General features: G+C 36.4%; 1 protein-coding gene across 6 annotated transcripts in view; it reads left to right on the top strand.

Annotated features, from left to right (window-relative positions):
• The window catches only part of Ylpm1 (YLP motif containing 1), a 72,322-nt gene that overhangs the window by 19,771 nt on the left and 28,000 nt on the right, over window positions 1-24,551 (top strand). For 5 of the 6 annotated variants that reach the window (XM_027931540.2, XM_071607663.1, XM_071607661.1 and 2 more), the window contains exons 5-7: window positions 12,595-14,715; window positions 17,777-17,894; window positions 24,061-24,481. In XM_027931540.2, coding sequence (XP_027787341.2) covers window positions 12,595-14,715; window positions 17,777-17,894; window positions 24,061-24,481 — 2,660 coding nt within the window. The remainder of the gene's footprint in view (window positions 1-12,594; window positions 14,716-17,776; window positions 17,895-24,060; window positions 24,482-24,551) is intronic. The other variant, XM_071607664.1, reaches the window with a different exon arrangement.

Below are 24,551 nucleotides of genomic sequence, written 5' to 3'. Positions count from 1 at the left end.
AGGAACAATGTTATGTCAACCATTGGTGGTTGTCTGGAAAGTTTATTTTTTTACAGAAATAAAAACCTAATTATGTTTCTGTAACTTCTTCTACTTGTTAGGTCTGGATCTGCCTCTCTGGAGCAACACAGAAGGAATTATTCTATTCCTTTACTATAGAACGTCAGTATAGTATTTAAAAACTTCCCTTATGTCTCACCCTCCTGCTTTACCTGCAGTGCTCTACCAGCATAAACTCAAATTCTTTTTGTGTAATCTTTGATTCTAGCTGCCTCCTGCTTAATGCTCACTATTTGTTAAGGGGCCTTTGTTTTGTTAAGCTTCTTCAGAAGGATCACTTACTCAGATACAGAGGACTATGGTCCTTTGTTATGTACAGAATGCTTATATATCTTCATATTTCATCTAATTAGGTTTGGGCCATCATTTTTAGTCAGCTGAAATCTTGGTGAATGTTGATTATATTGTAGGTCTGTGTAGCTTTTTCAGCTGCAACTTTGATAAAGATAACTTTTTTCTTTCTTGAATCTGGTCCTGCTCATGTTAGCTGCTTTGTTATTTATTTTGTTTTGTAAACCTCTCCCCAATCTAGCTGTCATTCCAATTTCCATTTCCCTTCCACTCCTTTTGCCCAGAGTCCTTAAATAGTATAGTTTGTGACTGTTATCCAGGCATAGTTCTTTTTCTGTCATGTAATTCGAAAAAAATATACACTCATATACGTGTGTGTTTGTGTGTAATTATGAAAAATGTTGCCATGTGTCTTTTGGTACTCTGTATATTTCCTGAGATGTGCATGGGTATGTGTGTGTATACAACTTCCTACATGCTCAAAAATGCAGTGTGTTATTTATATTTAATACAGTTTTGATACTGTATGTACGTATGTGTGTGATATTGGATTTGCTGGGTCTTTTAGAAAACTACTATTGCTCAATAAGCTATCATATCAGTGGACACTGGTTTCTCAGAACCTTTTTATTTTTCAATAATAAAACTTTTACTGGCATGCACAATCTTCAGTGTGTAATGTACTGAATTTTCACAAAGTAGATACATTCATGTTATCACTACTCAGATTAAGAAATAGAAATTCCTAGAGCTCAAGAAGTTCTCCTCAGTGAGGTGTGGTAGTGGCGCATGCTTGTAATCCTAGCAGCTCGGGAGGCTGAGGCAGGAGAATCATAAGTTTAAGGCCAGCCTCAGCAATTTATGTAGTCAGTGGTATAGCACCCCTGGATTCAACCCTCAGTAAAAGAAAGAAGAAGTCCTCCTTCTCATCCTCCTTTCTGTCATTTTCCCCTACCCTAAAGAAAATCACTACACTGACATTTTATACCACAGATTACCTATTTTTGAACTTATTAATAGAGTTATACCATTTGTATTCCTTTGAATGTAGTGCCTTTTACTTGACATTGTATTATGAGATTCATCAATGTTGTATGTGGCAGTCTTGTTATTGTACAATATTCCATTGTATGAATGAATATTCCATAATTTGTTTATCCATTTTAGTATTGATGGTCATTGATGTTTTGGGTTATTATAAAAAATGCTGCTAAGTGTATTTAGAGCCGTATTTATTTCTTGAGGTGTATGAATGTGTATACTTAATTTTTTGAATGTGGCATCTCACTTCACATGGTATTACTGTGAGATTCATTCATGTTGTGTGTTGCGGTGTTTTGTTCATTCTCATTCCTATATAATATTCTACTGTGTGAATATACCACAATTTGTTTAAAGGATTGGAATTGTTTGTAGGGTCTATACATGTTTTACATTGCTAGATGCTCTTCAACAGTTTCCCAAAGTGGTTGTTCAAGTTTACACTCTAGCAGTGTTTCAGTGTTCCAGCTTTTTTGCATTCTTGTCAGCACTTATTGTTGTTAAACTTTAAATTTTAGCAGTCTTGGTATATGTTTAGTGATATTTTTTATAATTAAATTAATATTTCCTTGATTACCAATGAATTTTTATTTCTTTCTATTTGGTTATTATTCAGTTGGATTTCCCGTGTATGAAATGCTGATTCAAGTCTCTTCCTCATTGTTCTATTGGGTTATCTGTTGTATTTCTTATGGATTTGTAGGAATTCTTTACATGTTTTGGTATCAGTTCTTTATTTATTATATGTATTGCACATTTTTCATTCTGCAGCACTTTTTAACTTTCTTAACCCAAATTATACCAGAGAAATAGTTGTTACCACGTAACTAGGTCCAGTGGACCCCCCCCACCTTCTTTTTTTTTTTTTTTTCACTTGTGATATTGGGATTGAATCCAGGGGCATCTATCTAGCTTGCTAGGCAAGTGTTCTACAACTGATCTGCATCCTTAGACCTCTGCTGTCTTTAAAAATATATAGTTTGCTCATAACATTTCAAGTTGGAAAATATTTTTTAAAACTTTTTTTAGTTGTAGATGGACACAATACCTTTATTTTATTTATTTATTTTTATGCGGTGCTGAGGATCAAATCCAGTGCCTCACATATGCTAGGCAAGTGCTCTACCACTGAGCTACAACCCCAGCCCTTAAGTTTGAAAATATTTATAATATAGTTATCTGAGAACTCATATCTATAGATTTAACTTACAAATTTGACAATTTTTAGAACGTAGAATACTGCTGTCTTTTTGCATTTGTCTTTTTTTTTTTTTAATATTTATTTATTTATTTTTTTGGTTTTTGGCGGACACAACATCTTTGTTTGTATGTAGTGCTGAGGATCGAACCCGGGCCACACACATGCCAGGCGAGCGCGCTACCGCTTGAGCCACATCCCCAGCCCCTTGCATTTGTCTTTTGAGTCTAATAATTTTGAAGCAATTTCTCTCTGTTTTCTTCTATTATTATAACCAGGAAGTGAAAAATCCAGAATTCTCATTGTGCTCAGTTAAGCTCAAAAGTAGGGCATAATATTTGGAGCAGTGCAAAGGTGATGACAAGTTTATTTCACTTTTGTTTCAACCTGTTAATTGATCCATCTTTCGTTTTTGTTGTCTCCTTATTTATTTATTTATTGGTAAAGGGGATTGAACCCATGGGTACTGAGCTACATTCACAAGTCCTTTTACATGTTTTTTTTTTTTTTTTTTCAGAGAGAGAGAAATTTTTTAAAATATTTATTTAGTTAGTTAGTTTTTCAGCAGACACAACGTCTTTGTTTGTATGTGGTGCTGAGGATCGAACCTGGGCCACACGCATGCTAGGCGAGCGCGCTACCGCTTGAGCTCCCCAGCCCCTTATTTTTTTTTTTTTTTTTTAAATTTGAGCTAGGATCTTGCTAAATTGTTGAGGCCTTCAACTTGTGATCCTGTCTCAGCCTCTTGAGTCACTGGAATTGCAGGTGTGCACCACTGCACCTGATCTTATTTTACTCTTTAAAAGCATGGTTAAGTGCAGTTGATGTGTAACAGCAGTATAAGAAGTTTTGTTCTGTTTAAAAATATATATATTTTCTCTTCGTTCTTGGGTAGCCCTTTAGGGAAAGAAATGTCATGAAATATCAGTCTTTACAAATAGAACTGTTAAAAAATGTAAAAACTATAATTGGATCCAGTAAACCCTGATGAATTCTAAAAGTTAATGGTGTCTTTTGATTAATAGAAATTTTTGACTGTAATAATCAAACTTATAAATATTTTCCTTTATATTATAGTTAGTGCTTTTTTGTGTCCTGTTTTAAAAAACTCCAAAGCCATAAAAAAAAAAAAAAATACAGTGTCCTATTTTTCTTTGGTATTTTATTGCTTTAAATTAACACTCCATATAGAATTGATTTTTTTGTCAATGTATAATGAGGTGTAGTGGTCCAAGGCCATTATTTTCTGTATGGCCATCTTTTAACTACAATATCAGTTGTCATCTCTTCCCTCCTTCTTTGCATCATCTCCATCCTAAGTGTCCAAATGTGTTTATTTGTCCTTGTACCAGTTTCAAACTGTGCAAATTACTGTAGCTTTATAATAAATTTTGATATCTGTTAGTTTAAGTCCTTCAAGTCTTTGCTTTTAGGGGCTGGGGATGTGGCTCAAGCAGTAGTGCGCTCGCCTGGCATGCGTGCGGCCCGGGTTCGATCCTCAGCACCACATACAAACAAGGATGTTGTGTCCGCCGAGAACTAAAAAAAAAATAAATATTAAATAAATATTAAAAAATTTAAAAAAAAGTCTTTGCTTTTAGATCATGGTTTGGCAATTTTTTTTTCTGTTAAAAAGTCAGGTGGTAAATATTGTTTTTTTTTTGGCCATATTTGGTCTTTGTCATATATTTTTCTTTCTCTCTCTCTCTCTCTCTCTCTCTCTCTCTCTCTCACACACACACACACACACACACACCACAAAGAACGTTTTAAAATTTTTTTTAATATTTATTTTTTAGTTATAGGTGAACGCAATATCTATTTATTTATTTATTTTTTTAATGTGGTGCTGAGGATTGAACCCAGTGCCTCACATGTGGTAGGGGAGAGTTCTACCTCTGAGCCACAACCCCAGCCCCTTTAAATATGTTTTAAAGTTACTCTTAACTGCTTGCTTCATAGGCTGTAGTTTGCTAAATCTTGTTCTCCAGGGTCTTAATTATTCTCATTAGGATCAACTTGTCAGTTTTCAACCTGTTGGAATTTTGTATGGATACTGCATAGAATCTGCATAGAATCTGTTGACCATTTGAGGAAGATTTGACATCTTTATATCAAGGGTTCTGATCAGTTGAAACTTTTGATTGGTTTCAGGATTAAAATTGTGGACCTTTCCCTTTCTATAGATTCTTATTACAATTTGTAAGGTACTGTGAGCACTATAGCTTTTCTTCATGTTTCCATTTGTCATGATTGTTCCTGTTTGTAATAGTTACTCGTCTTTGGAAATTTTTATTTTGGGACCTTGGTTATGCATATTAGAAAGCAGATATTAATTTTACATGAAAACCAGTAGGGAAGAAATTTATAGAAAGTGGTATCTTATAATTCCCATGGTCTGTTGATTTCAGTGTTTATGAAAATAGTGTGATACAGACAATACCTTGTTATATACTTCTTTAGTTTATACTAGTTTATACTTCTTAAGTTTTTATACCCAATTTGGAGATTTTATACCAAGTTTTGAAATTTTTATGCCTGTGCACCTAGTTTTAGGGTTTTTTTTAACCATCTCTTTATTTTGATCCCCCCCACCCCCCACCCCCCCCCCCACCCCTGGGGATTTAACCCAGGACCTGGTGCATTTAGGCAAGTGTTCTACCACTGAGTCACATCCTCAGCCCTAGGATTTTTATTTTTTAGGGGTTTATGAAACAACTATATAAACAAAAATTTCAAAACATTTAAAACTTCAAATGTTTTACTCTAACCAATGTGCAATTTATTTACTGTTTTTACTTTTTCAAATACATGTTTTTAATGTTAGGATCAGTATTTCGGGGCTGGGATTGTAGCTCAGTGGTGGAGCACTTGCCTATCATGGGTGAGGGCACTGGGTCTAATTCTCAGCACTGCATATAAATAAATAAATAAAATAAAGGTCTATTGACAATTAAAAAATTTTTTAAAAAGGAAAAGAAAGATAAGTATTTTGATGCATTGATGTAAAGATGACTTATTTTTATGTAAAATTTTAATGAGCTTGTCTTTATATATTTATTCCAAAGTTCTAAAAACAAATTATTTTATAAATGTCATTTCATAACATTTTTGAACTTTGAAAATTCAAAAATGCAATAGTGATAAATGTTTGCCATTTATATGTAGTGTTAAAAGTATATTTCAAATGGATTGTACATTTTCCCTGTCCCCAAAATGAAAATAATATGACAGCCTTGGGCTATTAATCATCAATTTTATCTGAAGACAAAGATCAAAGTATTTCACTTTATCAGCCCTTCCATCATGTTCTCTTATTTGCATACCTTTAGTGCCTTCTTCCTTTGTCCTTTCCTCTCCTCTTTGCACATTTTCTTCTCTTTGTCTGGAATTCCCTTCCTGTCATTTTTTGCTCTATTATCCCTATTTTTCCTCCCCCAACGGTAGAACTTCCTGAATTGTGTAATGGGACCCTTCAATAAATCAGACATTGGACACACTTTTGTTACCAAGACATACATGTCCCATATTAAATTCTGTTCTGATTATTGTTTTATTTGTCTTACTCTTCTGTGAACTGTGAAATCTTTGAGGTGTTAGGTATGACTATTTCTAGTACTAGCACAGTACCTGACAGTAGGTGTTCAATAAATGTTGCTTTTGCTAAAATGTCAGCCATGGATAAAATTCTCAAGGAATTCACAATTTAGGGAGGTTGTTTATATTCAAAATCTGTAATATCAGATAATATTTTTATAAGGTTTCTCACTGTCTCTTACATATTATGAAAGGTAGTCTATGTCTTATTAACCTAATAAAATTTTTATATAGAAATAAAAATGTTAGGGCTGGGGTTGTGGCTCAGGTTGTGGTAGAGCGTTCACCTAGCGTGTGCGAGGCCATGGGTTCCATCCTCAGCACCACATATAAATAAAGATATTGTGTCCAACCACAACTAAAAGATGAATGTTAAAAAAATAAATAAAAATGTTGCACAATTTTAATGATCTAAGATACAATTTTTCTGGGTACTTTGAATTAATAAATGTAACTTTAAGAAAAGGAACCAAACTATGAAAAACCATAGAATAGCCTACTTTTTTCTCTCTGTGAATATGTGTTCTCCACTGTTAGCATTGTGACTTTGACAAGTCACTGATCAGTGCCTTTCTCCTTTGCCCATGCTAGCTATATCAGGTCTTCATAACTTCGCATAGACTAGTTACCCTCGTGCTGCTTTCTCAGGCTCTGCAAATATTTTGTTTTTCATTTTCATTTTTTAAAAATATATGACAGTAGAGTATATTTTGACATACAAACATAGAGTATCTTATTCCAATTAGGATCCCAGTCTTATGGTTGTAATCTATGGAGCATTTTTTATTTCCCTTTCTATCTTTAATTTGGCTTCCTGCCTTACAGAGGAAATCAAGATGGTGGCCCCAAATTTCTCCCTTCCTGTCCTTACTTTTACTTATTGTGCTCATCTTCTCTTTCTTTTTTCTTTCTCCCTCCCTCCCTTCCTTCCTTTATATATATATATATATATATATATATATATATGTGTGTGTGTGTGTGTGTGTGTGTGTGTGTGTGTCTATTTTTTTTTTTTTTAAGAGACGGTCTCGCTAAGTTGCTCAGGGCCTCGTTAAATTGTTATCTTCTTTCTTATATTCTCAAAAGAGGCAGGACTTCTCCTGATAAGGGCTAACCTGTCTCTGTGTCCTTTAAAGAAATGTATTTTGTATTTTATCAAATACATATATACACATGATTTTTTGAAAATCCAGCAAAATGGCCATCTATTGCCCACATCACCTAGATGTCATCCCAAATGGTATCCTCTTTTAATTTTGTTTTGTTTTTGTTTTTGCTGGAGATTAAACCCAGGGCCTCAGACATGCTAGTCAAGCACTGTACCACTAACCTACACTCCCAGACCCCTTTTTAAATTCTTTAGCTATTCTTTAACAGTTTTAATTCTGAAGCTGTTCTTTCATTATCTTTCTGTCATTAAATAATATGCTGCTCCTTTCTTGAGTTATACATTTTAGATATTATGTATTTACTTCCTGTTCTGGTAGATGTGGTTTAGTTCTTACTCCAATTTCTTCAGCCCAATATATTTATAACACTTTTTTTTGGCAAATCAATAATTTTTACATTACTTTCCGAATGTTATTTATTTTAGCACTAAGTAATGTACTGTGATTATATTTTCTTTGATGTAATAACTTTTTTTTAGAATTTCCAGTTCCCTTTCTTCTTTAAAATAATCTTCCATCCCTACTCCCAGAAGCACCAGCTTGGTTTTTCCTTGGGTTTGTATGGAATGATCTCCTTTTCTAATGATCCCTTTGTCTTGGCTGGTTGGTTTGCTGTGCAGATCTGGCATATGGCTGTTACTGTATTTCCCTTGACTATTCTCTTGGATCAAATTCACTGTTTATTGAATTTCTTGGCTTCCTGTTAGAATTTAGTACCTCCTTTTCCTGGAGTACATATTTAAGTAACTTACTTAAGGAAGTGTGGGCAGGAGGTAAAGTTTTTGAGTCCTCACATATCTGAAAGTATCTTTATTCTTGTATTTGTCTATTTATGTATGCCTTAGTTATATTTGACTAATAATGTGGAGATAGAATTTGTAGTTGAATATAACTCAGAGCTTCATTAGGATCATTGTTTTATTTTCTTCTATTATCTAGAGTAGCTATTATGTGGTTGATTCTTTTTCTTGTTTTTTTTTTCTTTTTGTGACTTCCCCCCTCAACTGCCAGGAACTTTTTTTTTTAATCTCTGATATTCTGAAATTTCACTGTCGTTTTTTAGTTTTATTAATTCTATTGAGTACTCAAGTGTACTTGGCCCTTTCTAGAGACTAGAGTCCCTTAACTCTGGGAAATTTCTTTATGCTATTTCTTCATTAATTTTTCTTCTGTTTTCTGTATTTCCATTTCTGAAACTCCTTGTTATTAGTATTATGGACCTGTTGAGTTGATTGTCTTTGTCTCTTGTCTTTTGTTATTGCTTTCTAAGGGACTTTAACTTCCTATCATTTTATTGCATTGTTTTATTTTAAGAATTTAAAATATTTTTCTATGGTTTTTTACAATCTCTAAGACTCTAAGGATACAGATTTGAGTGGATTTGTTTTCTCTTTTTGTAAGTTCTCTCCTGCCTTTTGTATTAATCTGTGATTTCTTCAGATCCATGTCCTATTTAATGTCTCTTTGGTTTCTTCTTCTCATTTTGAAGATGTGCTTCAAATAAGTAGTGATCCTTGGTTGTTCATTTGTATTTAAGAATAGAAGACACCTGAGAAACTGAGAGATCTGGGATGTCACAGGGGCTTGTCAACTGTCAGGTTTTGCTTTATTTAGATGATAGGGCAAGGAACTATCTACTAATGAGAGGAGACTCTTAATAGAATTTAGAGACATTCAAGCTAGGAAAGGCTAGTTGTTTCTGAATATAGATTTTAATTTGCATATTTTCAGCCTCAAGGCTTACTCCTGTCTTTCTCCAGCATCCTTGGTATCTGAGAATCTTGACCCTCCTTGGGGTTCTGTTGGTCAAGCCAGGCCATTCTGATTTTATCCCCTTCTCTACCAGCACTCTAATTGCAGCTTCTTTCTGCACCATAAGTTACCACTCATTTTTGTTCTTTGTCTTCCGGAATTTAAAAAGAAGACCTATCTTTTTTTTTTTTTTTTTTTATTGTGGGCTTATATATGTATAAATTTTTTTTGATGGTTTTTGAAGTGTCAGCTAGGCTAGAGTGAAATTCATTTCCCAGAATTCCCTTTCTTTTGTGTTTCTGATTCTGGTGGCCCATGGGGAGATTTTTGCTTCTGATTTGAAGCTTTTATCTCTTGACAACCAAAAACGCTCCAGTGGTTTCTCCAGAAGAAGACATAAGATCCCTTTTTTGTCATTGGGTTGTTTTTCACTATTATGAATGAGTCACATTCTTTCTTTTATATTCTGTAACTTAAATACTGAGATATAAAGTTTATTAACATCTTATGTCAGATGATAAAGAAGAACACTAATGAACTAAAAATATTTGACAAACACAATGTATATATTTAAACACATTTATGTCACATTAAGGAAAAGATACCCGTAACTTATTTCTGTAGCTGGTCCTGTAGTTATAGCTGGTATTTATTACTACCTTCTTCTGCCACCCATTCCCTATTCCTTTTGCTCTTAGCAAGTACCTCAGCTGGTCCTGGGTTTTGCCTTTGCTTTTTAAAAGATGAACACAATATCTTTATTTATTTATTTATTTATAATGTGGTGCTGAAGATCAAACTCAGTGCCTCACACATGCCAGGCAAGTGCTGTACCACTGAACTACAAAAAAACCCAGCCCTGCCTTTACTGTTGAAAGGCCTGGGCTATTAGCAGTCCTGTCTAGATTAGGTTATGGTACTTTTCCATAGACTTTAATTACAGGACATGGAAATACTGAAAAGTATCCTCGAGGATTTCTTGCATTTCAGACATACTCCTCCACACCCTGGTGTGACTTCAAAAGTCAGGATCAGTCATCCCCAACCCTCACCCCCTTCTTTACCTGTTGATATAGATCTTCAAAGTAAAGTGGTGATTTCAGCTTTACATTGTCATGTTCCCTGGTGGAAGTATTTGTCCCTTGAGACCTTCAGGCCAGTAAAGCCTAAAGTCAAGGAACTAAATCTTTTGCTGAAACAGAATTGATTGGTCTTCAGTTTCATTGTTGAAACTGAATTTTTTGTTCTTTATTAATTTCCCAGAACAACGAAATAAAAAACCTTTCCTAGTTCTCATTAAAGACATGAAAGGCATCAAGTTCCCTTTAGTCATCTAAGAAACCTTGGAATCATCCTAACTGCTTCCTTTTCCATGATTATTTTATTCCCACTCGTTACAAAATCCTATCAGTTTTACCTTCTTTTACCTCACTTTTATCCCTTCCTCTTCATCCTTTTATTATTAGAACAGGTATTACCTTCTCTTGCCCAAATTGTTGAACATATCTTTAAACTTTTTCCCTCCTTTCACCTGTTCTTTTTCTGCTAAAGCAGTCTTTTAAGTGAGACCATATTTAAGTGGCTCTAATGCTTGTAAAGTAATTCCAAACTCCTTACCAGCCGAATTAATTCATCTGTCAGAACAGAGATCCATAGATAAGTTTAACAAGGTAGAAGATATTTTCTCTCAGAATTTATACGATGTTTTAGTAACTGAGGTTCTTTTTGATTTGTTACTTCACTCCATCACTTATGGTGTTGCTCTTGTTTAAGTGCTCCAGGATGCTTCACTACCATGTCAGAGCCAGCATTAGAAAGGAAATGTTGAAGAGGAGGATGTGCCCTTCCCTTTATAGGGATAACCTAGAAGGATTTATAAATCATTTTCTTTCTCTGCCCTTTGGCCAGAGCTGGACTACAAGTTCTAGCTGCAAGAAAGGTTGGGAAAAGAAGTCTGTAGTCTGTGGACCTTTGTGTTCAGCTAAAAATGGGCTTTATTACCACAGAAAAAGAGGAAGTGGGTATTGGAGGATTACATGTAGTCTTTGTGACACAGGCCTTCCAAATGATCTTCTGGAGACTGATAGTTGCCTGCCTCTTTGCCTTATTTCATACTATGCCACCTTTCTACTCCTCCCTTTCCCAGCTTTCTTTATTCTTCTCTCCTTTTGCTTCAGCTATGCTAATGTATTTGCACTTCCAAACACGCTACACTGCTATATGCTTCTCTGCCTTCCCTTATATTGTTTCCTTAGCCTGAGATGTCCTTGTCAACTTGTTCCCCTCATCTCCAACACAGACTGATCTCAGAGAGTTTGTCTTTCAAGACTCATTTGAAGCATTTCCAATTTTAGAAATCTTTTATTGGACACACTCTTCTCTCCTGGATAGAATTGACCATTTTCTCCACTGTTGCCCTTTTTGTATGCAGGTGGACTTTAGTTATTATACCTTTTGACATTCATTTACACTAAAATTCCCTTTCCATCTAATCATAAATTCTTTGAGAACACAGATGACAATTATTCATAAATATTTATTCAATGAGTAAGTAGGTCCCTAGCAAAAAATCTCTGCCCAGACTTTTTAAAAAATATCTTTATTTTGTTTATTTTTATGTGGTGCTGAGGATTGAACCCAGTGCCCCACATGTGCAAGGAAATTGCTCTGCCACTGAGCCACATTCCCAGCCTTCTGCCCAGACTTTTTAAAATGTCAGATTATACTCTTAATATATGGCTGCTGTTTTTTAAAAGACTTTGTCTGTTAATCAAGATGTTAGTGTTAGCTCCAACTATATTTACAATTGTGCTTTAGTTCCTTAAATTTTTTTTAGTCGTAGATGGACATAATATTTTTGTTTTTTTATATGGTGCTGAGGATCAAACCCAGTGCCCCATGCATGTGAGGCAGGTGCTCAACCACTGAGCTACAACCCCAGCCCAATTGTCCTTTAGTTTCTTGTTTTGTTTCATATTTAATTTTTTTGTTGTTCTTGTGCTTTTTTTTTTTTAATTGTAGTGGGGATTGAACCCAGGGCCTTGCACATGCTAGGCAAGTGCTCCAATAATGAGCTACATCCCCAGCCCTCATACTTGTTTTGTAGTTATACTTTAATTCGAAAAATTCTCTCAGTTAGTATAGAACTTGTTAATTTTTTTCCATTTAAAATTAGTAAACTATTCCATCTACCCAGGGCACAGTATTTATAATTGCTTTTTTAGCAATTCATTAGATCAGTGACCTGCTGAAGGAGATATACTGAGATGAATTAGATAAAGCTGATGTGAATTCCAAAACCTTTCAAGACCTTCTGAACACTGCTACCATACTGGTTCTAAGATATAGGTGACATGGATTTGTTTGATGACTGAGAGTCATTGTCATAAATAAATTCTAAGGCAGAAGTGCCTTAAATATTCTTACATGGAGAATTTTTTTTTTCTGCTTTACTGTCTTGAGTAATATCTTTTGTTTTACTTGTAGATTTGATGGTCCTCGAAGATTTGAGGATTTAGGGTCAAGGTGTGAAGGACCGAGACCCAAAGGGCCTCGTTTTGAAGGAAATCGCCCCGATGGGCCAAGACCCAGATATGAAGGTCACCCAGCAGAGGGCACTAAAAGCAAATGGGGAATGATTCCCCGGGGGCCAGCATCTCAATTTTATATTACCCCCAATACATCCCTAAGTCCTCGACAGAGTGGACCACAGTGGAAAGGCCCCAAACCAACTTTTGGACAGCAACATCAGCAGCAGCCTAAGTCACAAGCAGAACCTCTTTCAGGAAACAAAGAACCATTAGCAGACACCAGTAGTAACCAACAGAAGAATTTTAAAATGCAATCAGCTGCATTTTCCATTGCTGCAGATGTAAAGGATGCCAAGGCGGCTCAGTCAAATGAGAATCTAAGCGACTCTCAACAAGAGCCTCCTAAAAGTGAAGTCTCGGAAGGTGCAATAGAGCCTTCTAATTGGGACCAGAATTCTCAAAGTATGGAGACTCAGATGGACAAAGCCCAAGCTGTTTCTCAGCCTGTATCCCTTGCAAATAAACCTGTACCTACTCAATCTGCTTTTCCCTCAAAAGCGGGGGGCATGGAGGGAGGAGCAGCAGTAGGAACATCATCGTCATTAACTGCAGATAATGATTTTAAACCTTTGGGTATTGGTCTGCCCCATTCAGAAAACAACCAAGATAAAGGGCTTCCTCGGCCAGATAACAGAGATAATAGATTAGAAGGCAACCGTGGAGGCAGCTCATCTTACAGAGGTCCTGGGCAAAGCAGAATGGAAGACACCCGGGACAAAGGACTAGTAAACAGAGGTCGTGGGCAGGCAATCAGTCGAGGACCAGGGTTGGTCAAGCAAGAAGACTTTCGTGATAAGATGATGGGTAGAAGAGAAGACAGTCGAGAGAAGATTTGCAGAGGAGAAGGCAGCCGGGACAGAGGGTTGGTAAGGCCAGGAAGCAGTCGTGAGAAAATGCCAGGTGGTCTGCAAGGCAGCCAGGATAGGGGTAGAGCTGGCAGCCGAGAAAGGGGCCCACTTCGGAGGGCTGGCAGTCAGGAGAGAGGACCCCCTCGAAGGGCTGGAAGTAGGGAGAGAGTACCACCCCGAAGAGCTGGGAGCAGGGAAAGGGGACCACCTCGAGGTCCTGGCAGTCGGGAAAGAGGACTGGGAAGACCAGATTTTGGTCGAGATAGAGGTCCTTTCAGACCAGACCCAGGAGATGGTGGAGAGAAGATGTATCCATATCACCGAGATGAGCCTCCTAGGGCTCCATGGAACCATGGAGAAGAAAGAGGGCCTGAAGAGTTCCCATTAGATGGTAGAAATGCTCCAATGGAACGAGAAAGACTTGATGACTGGGATAGAGAGAGATACTGGAGAGAGTGTGAACGTGACTATCAAGATGATACACTAGATCCATACAGTAGAGAGGACAGGTTCTCAGCACCACCATCTCGGTCTCATGATGGAGATAGGCGAGGACCTTGGTGGGATGATTGGGAGAGAGATCAGGATATGGATGAGGACTACAGTAGGGAAATGGACAGGGACTTGGACAGGGATGTGGATCGGATTGGAAGACCCATGGATATATACGATAGAAATTTGGATAATGAGTGGGACAGAGATTATGGGAGACCACTGGAGGAACAAGAATCTCAGTTTCGTGAACGGGATATTCCATCTCTTCCACCTTTACCACCCCTCCCACCTCTTCCACCTTTGGATAGATATCGAGATGATAGATGGAGAGAAGAAAGAAATCGAGAACATGGGTATGACCGAGATTTTCGTGACAGGGGTGAGTTAAGGATTCGAGAATATCCAGAAAGAGGAGATACATGGCGGGAAAAGCGAGATTATGTTCCTGACAGAATGGACTGGGAAAGAGAACGGTTGTCAGACAGATGGTACCCATCTGATGTGGATAGACATTCCCCCATGGCCGAACATATGCCCTCCTCACACCATTCCTCTGAAATGATGGGGTCTGATGCAAACTTAGACTCTGACCAAGGCCTTGGAGGGGTAATGGTTCTCAGTCAGAGGCAGCACGAAATCATTTTGAAAGCTGCACAAGAACTGAAAATGCTTCGGTAAGTTCACTCCTTAAGATCATTTCTTTCAGTTGAAATCATTTTTCACACTGCTCTTTTTAAGTGATATATATGAATGGAATCATTTTACTTTAATTTCTTATCGCATACTTTCAGTTTGTTTTTCTGGCCATCCACTGCTGTTTTAGGTTACTGTGGTTATTTAGGAACTGTGTTAATTATAGATGTATGCCCTGGGAAGTGCAACTTGATGGTTACTCTTGGCCTTTGTAGTTGGAGTTGCTGGCATGCCTTATCTGTGCATGTTTCAAGTGTTAAACTTCAACTTTTTAGGGCTTTGGCTTTCACGGAGCTCATATGTAACCTCCACTTTTTTTCAGTAGGTGGTTTGTTCTTTTTCATTAGATCTGATAGATTTCATATTTGCTAATCTTTGATATAACTTTGGAGAGTGCTGTATTTTTCTTTGTTGAAGCTAGGAGTGGTTTACCTGGGAGTGTCTTTGAATTTGTCTAACTGTTGATACCTTCTTTTTGGGATGTTTTGTCTTCATTATACCTGGAAGCAGATTATTTCTACTTGAGGATCTTGTTTCTACATAAATAGATATTTTCTTCTTGAGATTGAGAGTAGAATTTGGATTTCTTGATTTATAATTAACTGTGTATAGGTATCTACATAGTACTTCCCATATAGTAGCAATAATAACAAAGCTAATTTTTATTGCATGTGTACCTTTGTTTCTAGAAACTGTACCAAGTCTCTGTGTTCAGTAACTCATTTAATCCTTAAACCATCTATATCCTGAGGTAGGAATTTAAGAATCAGTTATGGATTGTAAGCTTTTTTAGCTCTTTTTTTTTTTTTTTTTTTTTGAGAAAATAAATTAATGGTTAGCTTTTGATGGATTCTAATGTATTGTGTTCCTTTCATTTTTCTATTCTGGCCTACACTTGTGGATTATGCCAATTGAATTTATACCTGAAACCTTAGGACTAGAAAAGTGTGATAAGAGAAGATACTCTAGAAGAGGATGAAAGACCAGCTATGTCAGGCAGTAAAACAGTTTTCTCTGGTCAATAGATGATAAGTGTCAAAGACTTATTTTTCCTGGATTATTCATGAGGATGTGAAAGCATACTGTAGAACATTTAGTTATTCATTTTTATGTTATAGGCATCTTTAATTGACACCTACTCTGTATTGGGTACTATGCTGATAATTTAATCCTCTTATTTCATATCCTTATATCTCAAAGGCCTACAAAGATAAGTACTATCATCCTCACTTCACAAATGGTACTAAGTTCCCTTGGCTTATAAGTGGCAGACTTAGAATTTGAACTTAGCCTGTCTGATTCTAAAATCTGTGTTGTTTATGGAGCACACCAAACTGATTGGTGTTGCTCAGCTGCCAGGGTTTCTTTCCTCTCCTTTTTAAAATTTCTTTTTCATCCATTATTGATTTGCATAAAAATGCTAGATAAGAAGTGCTGCTTCTTCACCATCCTTAACAAAGAAAAAAACAACCTCTTGTAGGCAATATAAATATAATTAAACAAAATATATTGAGTGTTGGATAAAAGTAGTCATTGTTGAATACAAATAGGTTATGTTGTGTCTGTGTAAAATCAACAAATATTATAAGAAATATCTATGAGGCAGAAAATATTCTTATGTACTTTGTTTCCATTTGGATCACAACACTATACAGAACAGAAAATTGCAAAAGGTCTGAAAAGGTCATAGTGGATGTAACTCATGTTTAAAATGGGCATTATAAGGCAAAGTAAAAGGAATTAACCAAAGTTTAAAGAAAAACCACAAGGGTTACATAATTGATATTTAAGAATATGAAGTGGGGTTTTTTTTGGTTTTGTTTTGTGTTTCTTTTTTTTTCTTTTTTTTAATCTCTAGTACTAGAGATAAAACCCAGGGACATTTTTATGACTGAGCTATATCCCCAGTCCTTTTTTGAAACAGGATCTTGCTGAGTTGCCCAGGCTGGCCTCAAACTTTGGATCCTTCTGCTACTGCCCCCAGAGTCACTGTGATTACAGGCATGCGCCACCATGCCTGGCCCCATGAAGAGTTGTTTTTAAAGGTGTAGACTGACAGTTGTTCTCACCATCTACAGCAAGAATTATAAACCATAATGCCCTGAAGAATCAGACAGGTGACAAATGAGTGAAAATGGGTTAAGTGAAAGTGGAGTGCCGTAAGGATCATGGCGAGCTGCTTCATCTGACATTAGCAGCCACTAACTAGACACTCAGCTAGTTGTTGCAGTGTGGAAATATAGGCCTGCTGTTACCAGATCTCTCTAAAATTTGAATTAACTGTGAAATATTTGCTTTGTAAATAACAGCAACTAATTCAAATTTTTAAAACTGATGCAAAGCTGGAGTTGATGATGCACAACTTTAATTCCATCTATTCTTGAGTCTGGGTCAGGAGGATTGCAAGTTCCAAGTTAGCCTGGGCTACTTAGTGAGACCCTAAAGGAATGTAGCTTAGTAGCCGAGTGCCTCTGGGTTCAATCCCTAATATCAGAAGAAAAAAAAAAAAAGACCAAGCCAAGTTTTTTTAAAAAAAAAAAAACGACCTTTCTAGCTGGGTGTGGTGTGTGGTGACTCATGCCTATAATCCAGCAACTCAGGAGGCTGAGACAGGAGGATTGTAAGTTCAAAGCCAGCCTCAGCAATTTAGTGAGGCCCAAAGCAACTTAGCAAGACCCTATCTCAGAATAAAAAAGGGCTGGGGATATGGCTCAGTGGTTAAGCACCCCTGGGTTCAATTCCTGACACACACCCATACACAAAATTTTTCTAGAGTATTGAAAAAAATACTAGGAGAGTGTTTGAATAAAAGAAAAATGTGATGAGTAAATTATTAATAATTTATAGGTCTTACATGACTGATAAGTTAGCTATGTAAAGCAAGAGAACATTATCCCCGGGGTGCTGTATGGTTACTGTGTATAGGACAAAGTTTTTAGGTGTCTCTCTCTCTCTCTCTCTCTTTAATTTAATATTAATCATAGTCATTTAGGAATGGTGTCAACGGACCTTATATACAATGGCAATTTTATTTGTTTATAGGGAACAGAAAGAACAGCTTCAAAAAATGAAAGACTTTGGTTCTGAGCCACAGCTGGCTGACCATCTACCACCCCAGGACTCAAGATTGCAGAATACATCAAGACCTGGGATGTATCCGGTATGGGAAAATATGTGCTTAGAAAGTGAAATAGTTTCTACATTGTGTGGATTTTTAAATTACAATAAGCATAAATTTCTGCTATAAAATTGCAAATTTGGGAAAAGTAAAAGCTTTGTTAATAGTATGGTCAAAAGTTGGCAGAAGTGCTCCTTTTCACCAGGTTCTGATAAGTAGAATAAATGTACCTAAACTGCATGGCTTCATGTTCACAGAATTATAGAATCTTTCTAATAATTTTGTTGTTGTTATTCAAATAGTCCTGTTTTCCATCTGGCAGGTCTGAATGTGAACCTTTTGGTGCTCCCTCTGCCTTTAAACTATTAGAAGGGATCAAGCATCATACCCTAGTACATTCAGGCAGTAGAGAAAAGGGGTTTATAATGAAGAGTTAAGTGATTAAGTTCTGCCTTTGTTTTGTTTTGGAATTTTGGTTTTTATTATTTTCTTTAAGCCAGTGATTGACTTTAAAAATGTTGTTATGCAGATAATTTTGTAACAACATAATGAGGGAGAAAAATCTACTTTGAACCATTTTATCAAATTTGCTTTTTGTTTCTAAGTGTTCTCTTCCATCCTGGTCTAACGTATAACACTCATATACAGTTGTTGACATCTGTGACTCCCATGATGTTGACTTCCCATTTCATATTTCTTGACTTTGGTATGCGTCCATGTGCCTGCAGTTTCTGTCTGCGGATGTGTCTCCTGTCAAACTCAGTATGTTCAAAAGGAAGCTCATGATCATTCCCCATTAAGATGTTCCTTCTCCCATCTTTAGTCACCTTAAATCAAAATATGGGGACCAGTTAGAGTTCAGTGGTAGAGCACTTGCCTAGCATGTACAGAGCCCTGGGTTTGAAAATAAATCTGAAAGTCAGCCTTATGTCTTTGCTTTGTCCTACTTGTCCATGTCCAGTCATATGGATCTAATATTCCATTTTCCACTTCCCTACAACCTCAGTTTTAGCCTTAATCTGTCTTCCCTAGAATATTTCAGAAACATTCTGATTCATCTCTCTCCATCTCATCCTCCAGTGTGCTATCAAGAGTGATTATTTTTTAAAGCCAATTTTGAGTTATAATTTGTACATAATAATTTGTACAAAATACCCATTTTAAGTCTATTGTTTGAGTTTTGATAGATTTATACAAAAGAGAAAAAAATTTCCATCACCCCAGAAAGTTCTCATGCCCTTGTGTTTGGGAATATGCTTACACTCCACTTCAAGCAGCACTAATATGACTTCTGGCCAGAATAGACATTTTAAAACATAAATCTCAGTATGTTGTACCCTGGCTTTAAAACTCTTCATATTTGCTTTGGGGATAAAATCTAGTCTTTCTCATGGCCTTTTATGTTCTTCCTGTGCTGGCCTGACCTCTGCTGACCATTGCTTGCTACTCCACCCACTTAGGCTTGAGTTTCCTTCCACTTGGAGCTACTTAATTTTGTAAATGTGCCAGACTCTTGTACTTCTCCATGCCTTTGCATGTGCATGTTGTTCTCTAAGCCTAGAGTTTCTTTTCTTTCCTTTCCCCCAAGTAGCTAATTCTTGTTTCTTTTAGAATTCAATAATACTGTCTTTTCTTCCCCTTTTTATAAAGTGACTACCCTCATATCCTCTATCCCTATAACATCTTGTACTAGTCTCTGTCATAACCCTTATCATTTTGTTTAGTTTTTTTGTTTGTTTTTTTTTTTGTACTGGGGATTGAACCCAGGAGTGCTCTACCACTGAGATATATCCCCAGCCCTTCGTTACTTTATTTTGAGAAAGAATCTCACTAAGTTATGGAGGATGGCCTTGAACTTGCGGTCTTCCTGTGTCAGCCACCCAAGTTGTTGGGATTACTGACATTAGCCACTGTGCCAGGCTATTATTATATTTTGATTTTCTGTTTTTTTTCTCTTTCCTTCTAAACTGAGCTCACAAGATAAGAACTGAGGTACTGAACCCTGGGCCTCATGCATGCTAGGCAAATGCTCTACCACTGGGCTATGTCCCCTTTTCTTTTTATTTTGAGACAAAATAAAAAGAGTTGAATTGCTATAGCTAGCCTCAAACTTGGTATCCTCCTGCCTCAGCCTTCCCAGTAGCCAGAATTACAGACTTGGGGTACCATGCCTAGCAAGAACTGTTATCTTTTATCTTTGCATGTCTTGGCAAATAGTAGAAGCTCTAGGTTAAAAAAAAATCTGCGTTTCTGCTTTGTTCTTTTAACATATCAAACATTTTTTCATATTGCTATGTGCTGTGTTATTTTGGGGGCACAATAACTTGCTGAACTATTCCATCTATGATGGACCTTTTTTCCTAATCTTCCGCTGTCATTAATACAACTTAAATGAATTTCTTTGTATCCAGTTGCTATATTGGGTAACTTAAGAATAATTTAAATACTTAAAGTCAGATAGGATACTTCAGTCAAAGAATAAAGACATTGTCATCTCCCTGCCCCAAATCAATTTGTTTCTTAACCATGCCTGTCTGCTCTGCTCTGGTTGCATTCAGGTACACATGGTCTCATACATATTGATTAAAATTAAATATTGACGTGGCCAAAAATAATAATCAATAGAAGGACATTTCAAAAATTATTCCTATAATATATCTGAACAGCTTTCTTCAATAATTTTATAACATCTATACTATAGCTCTTGTAGCCTTGTAATCTTCTGCTATTTAATATTTTTGGTAGATTTAATAGTTTAATACAATGTTTTAATATGAATTTTTTGTAGAATTAGTAAATACATTTTCATAACAAAATTTAAAATGCCATATCCCAGTAAAAAGTTTACCTTTAGGTAATAGCCATTTGTCTTTAACTCCAGCTTATAATGGTCTTCAGTTAATGTTCCTTACATATATGTGAATTTTGTTTTTTATTCAAAAAGTTTAGTTTTCAAGCACAGCCTACTCATGAATAAATATGTAAGTGATACATTTTGTTGGCCCTTTGAGGTCTAAAATAGCTATGAGCAAAGAACAAACAAACCAGAAACAGTGAACTAAGATAAATGAGAGAAAGAAGTGTTCAAATTGGGCTTGCAAAGATTAAAATAAAATGTATTTGACAGTTGGGTTTCAGTGATGAGTAGAAAGGATCTGTCTACCAAGAGGTGCTGCCTTCTCCTTTATTTTTTTCTTTTTTTAATATTTATTTTTTAGTTTTCGGTGGGCACAACATCTTTGTTTGTATGTGGTGCTGAGGATTGAACCTGGGCCGCACCCATGCCAGGCAAGCGGCTACCGCTTGAGCCACATCCCCAGCCCCCCTGCCTTCTCCTTAATATGCATTTCTTTTGGCGTTTGGTGAAATGACTTTTTGAAAACAGAAGTAAACATGGCACACAACTGTGGCACTCCTTGGAGGGATTACTAAATGTCCCATATGATTTCTGAATTCTTTTTGTCTCCTGAAACTCATGTTCTGTAGCCTTGCTACAGACTGCTGTTGTCAGCCAGACAATTGAATGGAATAGAAGGAAGGTGTCTCCTAGAGTTTGTTTCTCTCACTGGAAATTCACTGTTTTTTTGGAGGAGGTAGATCTCTAATTTGGTAAGATGGTTCATAGCTGAAGTTCTTAGTCAAGGGGTAAACATGAGAATTGCCGGTGGAGAATTTTCATTTTTAATATATTTATATTTTTAATTGACACGTGGTAATTGTGTGCATTGTCTTCCCAGGCTCTGATTGTTTTTGTTTTAAGCTAATGACAGGGCCTTCCCATGGAATTTTAGTATGTGCAGGTGGACCTGGGACATTTGAAAGTAAGTAGGGTAAGGAGAAGAGAGAGAGAGGGTGTGGTTCATTTTAAGAAGGGGCAAATGGGCCGGGGTTGTGGCTCAGTGGTAGAGCGCCTGCCTCGCACATGTGAGGCACTTGCAAACCATTTTCCAAATGCCACTTTTGCCTGTCACTTATATCATCCCAGCACATATGACATTGTGAAATGGCCCAGGTTTTTGTACCTGTTGTGTAAATACTAAATGTACCTTTACCTGTAGTAAACTGGGTTCGATCCTCAGCACCACAAAAAAAATAAAATAAAGGTATTGTGTCCAACCACAACTTAAAAATAAATAAATATATGCATCGTGTCCATCTACAACTAAAACTATATTTAAAAAAAAGAAGAAGGGGCAGTAGTGTTGAAGATAATTTTTTTTCCTTTTTAAAAACAAATTTGTTGAGGTATAATTTACATACCATTTAATTCACCCATTCAAATGAACAATTCAATGATATTTTAACTAAACTCACCAAGCAACTGTCACCATAATCCATTTTTAGAACATTTTGTCACTCCAATAAGATCCCTATGACATTTATTCTTCATAAAACAATTTTTAAATTAAATTTCATTTAAATTATAACACACTCAGGATAAACATTCACAAAGAAAATGAGTTTTTAAAAAATTATTCTCAAACTTGTAATCTTCTACTCAAAACACAAAGCTATGTCACCCATCATATTTCCCCTCCATAGTTTATATTATGTTGTTAAATATTAATTATTTGGGGTAATTTCAGACTGTTTTTATATTTGAACCATTTATCCCTCTCTCTGAAATTTTCTACCAGCAGTCAGTTTAATCTGCTTTGGAAGCTGCATTTGAATTTTCAGTGAGTACCAAATGCCACTTTTGCCTATCACTTATATCATCCCAGCACATATGACATTGTGAAATGGCCCAGGTTTTTGTACTTGTTGTGTAAGTACTAAGTGTACCTTTACCTGTAATAAAGCAGCGTGCTTTTGATAATATCTGTTTCTCAGCTAGAAATACTAGCTAAGGGCCATACTGCTCTAAATAGGAACTGAGGAAATACTTTTACTATTGACTCCACCCCTTCCTTGTTTAATCCTAGAGAAAACTAGAGTTTCAGATCTATTTCCTATTTTAAACATTGTACATATGTCCCCGTAAGTTCATGTTGAAGGCAGATGCATAACACTAATGCCATTTATTCTTCACCACCACCCCCATCACCACCACCACCCCCACTCCCACTCCCACTCCTAGGCAACTACTAGTTCACTTTCCTTTTTTTTTTTTTTTAATTTTTGTTTTAGATGTTGATGAACCTTTATTTTATTCATTTATTTATATGTGATGTTAAGAATCGAACCCAGTGCCTTACGCATGCTAGATAAGCATTCTGCCACTGAGCCACAACCCCAGCACTAAATATTTAATTTTTAGTTGTAGTTAGACACAATACTTTTATTTTATTTATTTATATGTAGTGCTGAGGATCGAACCCAAGGCCTTGCACATGCCTGGCAAGTGCTCTACCGCTGAGCCACAACATCAGCCCTTACTAGTTCACTTTCATCTCTAATTTTTTCTTTTCTGGGAAATATCAATGATATAGATCATATACTATGTGGTCTTTTATGTCAGCTTCTTTTATTTATGTTTGTATTCAAGATTTATCCATGTCACAGTATGAATCAGTATTTCTTTTTGTTGATGAGCAATGTCCATTTTATGAATATTCCACATTTTTATCCATTCACTAATTGATGACCATTTAGACTGTTGTATAATGTTGCTGAGTATTTGTGTATATGTCTTTGAGTAGAGTTATATTTTTCTTTTTCTTGGATAGATATGTAGAAATAGCATTTCTGAGTAATATGATAAATTTATGTTTAACTTTTTGAGAACTTGCAAACCATTTTCCAAAGTAGTAGCACCATTATAGTCCCACCAACAATTTAAGGGGTATCTTCTTTCTCCATTCTCACTGTCATTTATTTTTGTCTGTTTTATTAACTATAGCTATTCTAGTGAGTATGAAATAATGACTAATGATATTGAGCATTTTTCATGTGTCATTAGCCATTTGTATATCTTCCTTGGAGAAACATCAGTTTTGTCCTTATGAATTTTTTATTATATGTCTTATTACTAAGTTATCCGAGCTTTGTGTATTTGGAATTCAAGTCCTTTATTATATTTGAGAGTTGCGTATATTTTGATCTGTGACTTGTCTTTTAATTTTTCTGCTGATATCCTCTAAAGAACTAAGTTCTAAGGTTTGAATAAGTCCAGTTTATCTGGATCATGAACCAGACTTTAATTTACATTGATCTGTGGCAGCATGATGATGTGCTCATCTACTAAGACATTTACTCTGTCCTCTAGCCTCCAGGGTCCTATCGACCACCCCCTCCTATGGGTAAACCGCCAGGTTCAATTGTAAGACCCTCTGCTCCACCAGCAAGATCATCTGTTCCTATGACCAGGCCTCCTGTGCCAATACCACCACCTCCACCTCCACCTCCACCACCACCTCCTCCTCCTCCAGTGATAAAGCCACAGTCTTCAGCTATGGAACAGGAACGCTGGGATGAAGATTCTTTCTATGGGCTCTGGGATACAAATGATGAACAAGGACTGAATTCAGAATTTAAGTCAGAAACTGCAACGATTCCACCTGTTCCAGTATTACCACCCCCACCTGTTCACTCTACCATTCCACCTCCTGGCCCAATGCCTATGGGTATGCCACCAATGTCCAAACCACCGCCAGTGCAGCAGACTGTTGACTATGGCCATGGCCGGGGTGAGTAATGGTAGTGAACTTGTAGCTGGGATTCTACAGGTATTGTTGACCTTAAGTTGATTTTCTTCAG

Source organism: Marmota flaviventris, chromosome 2 (genome assembly GCF_047511675.1).
Source record: "Marmota flaviventris isolate mMarFla1 chromosome 2, mMarFla1.hap1, whole genome shotgun sequence".
Lineage (NCBI taxonomy): Eukaryota > Metazoa > Chordata > Mammalia > Rodentia > Sciuridae > Marmota > Marmota flaviventris.
The sequence above is the reverse complement of the archived record's forward strand: the minus strand, read 5'-3'. Positions and strand labels throughout refer to the sequence as shown.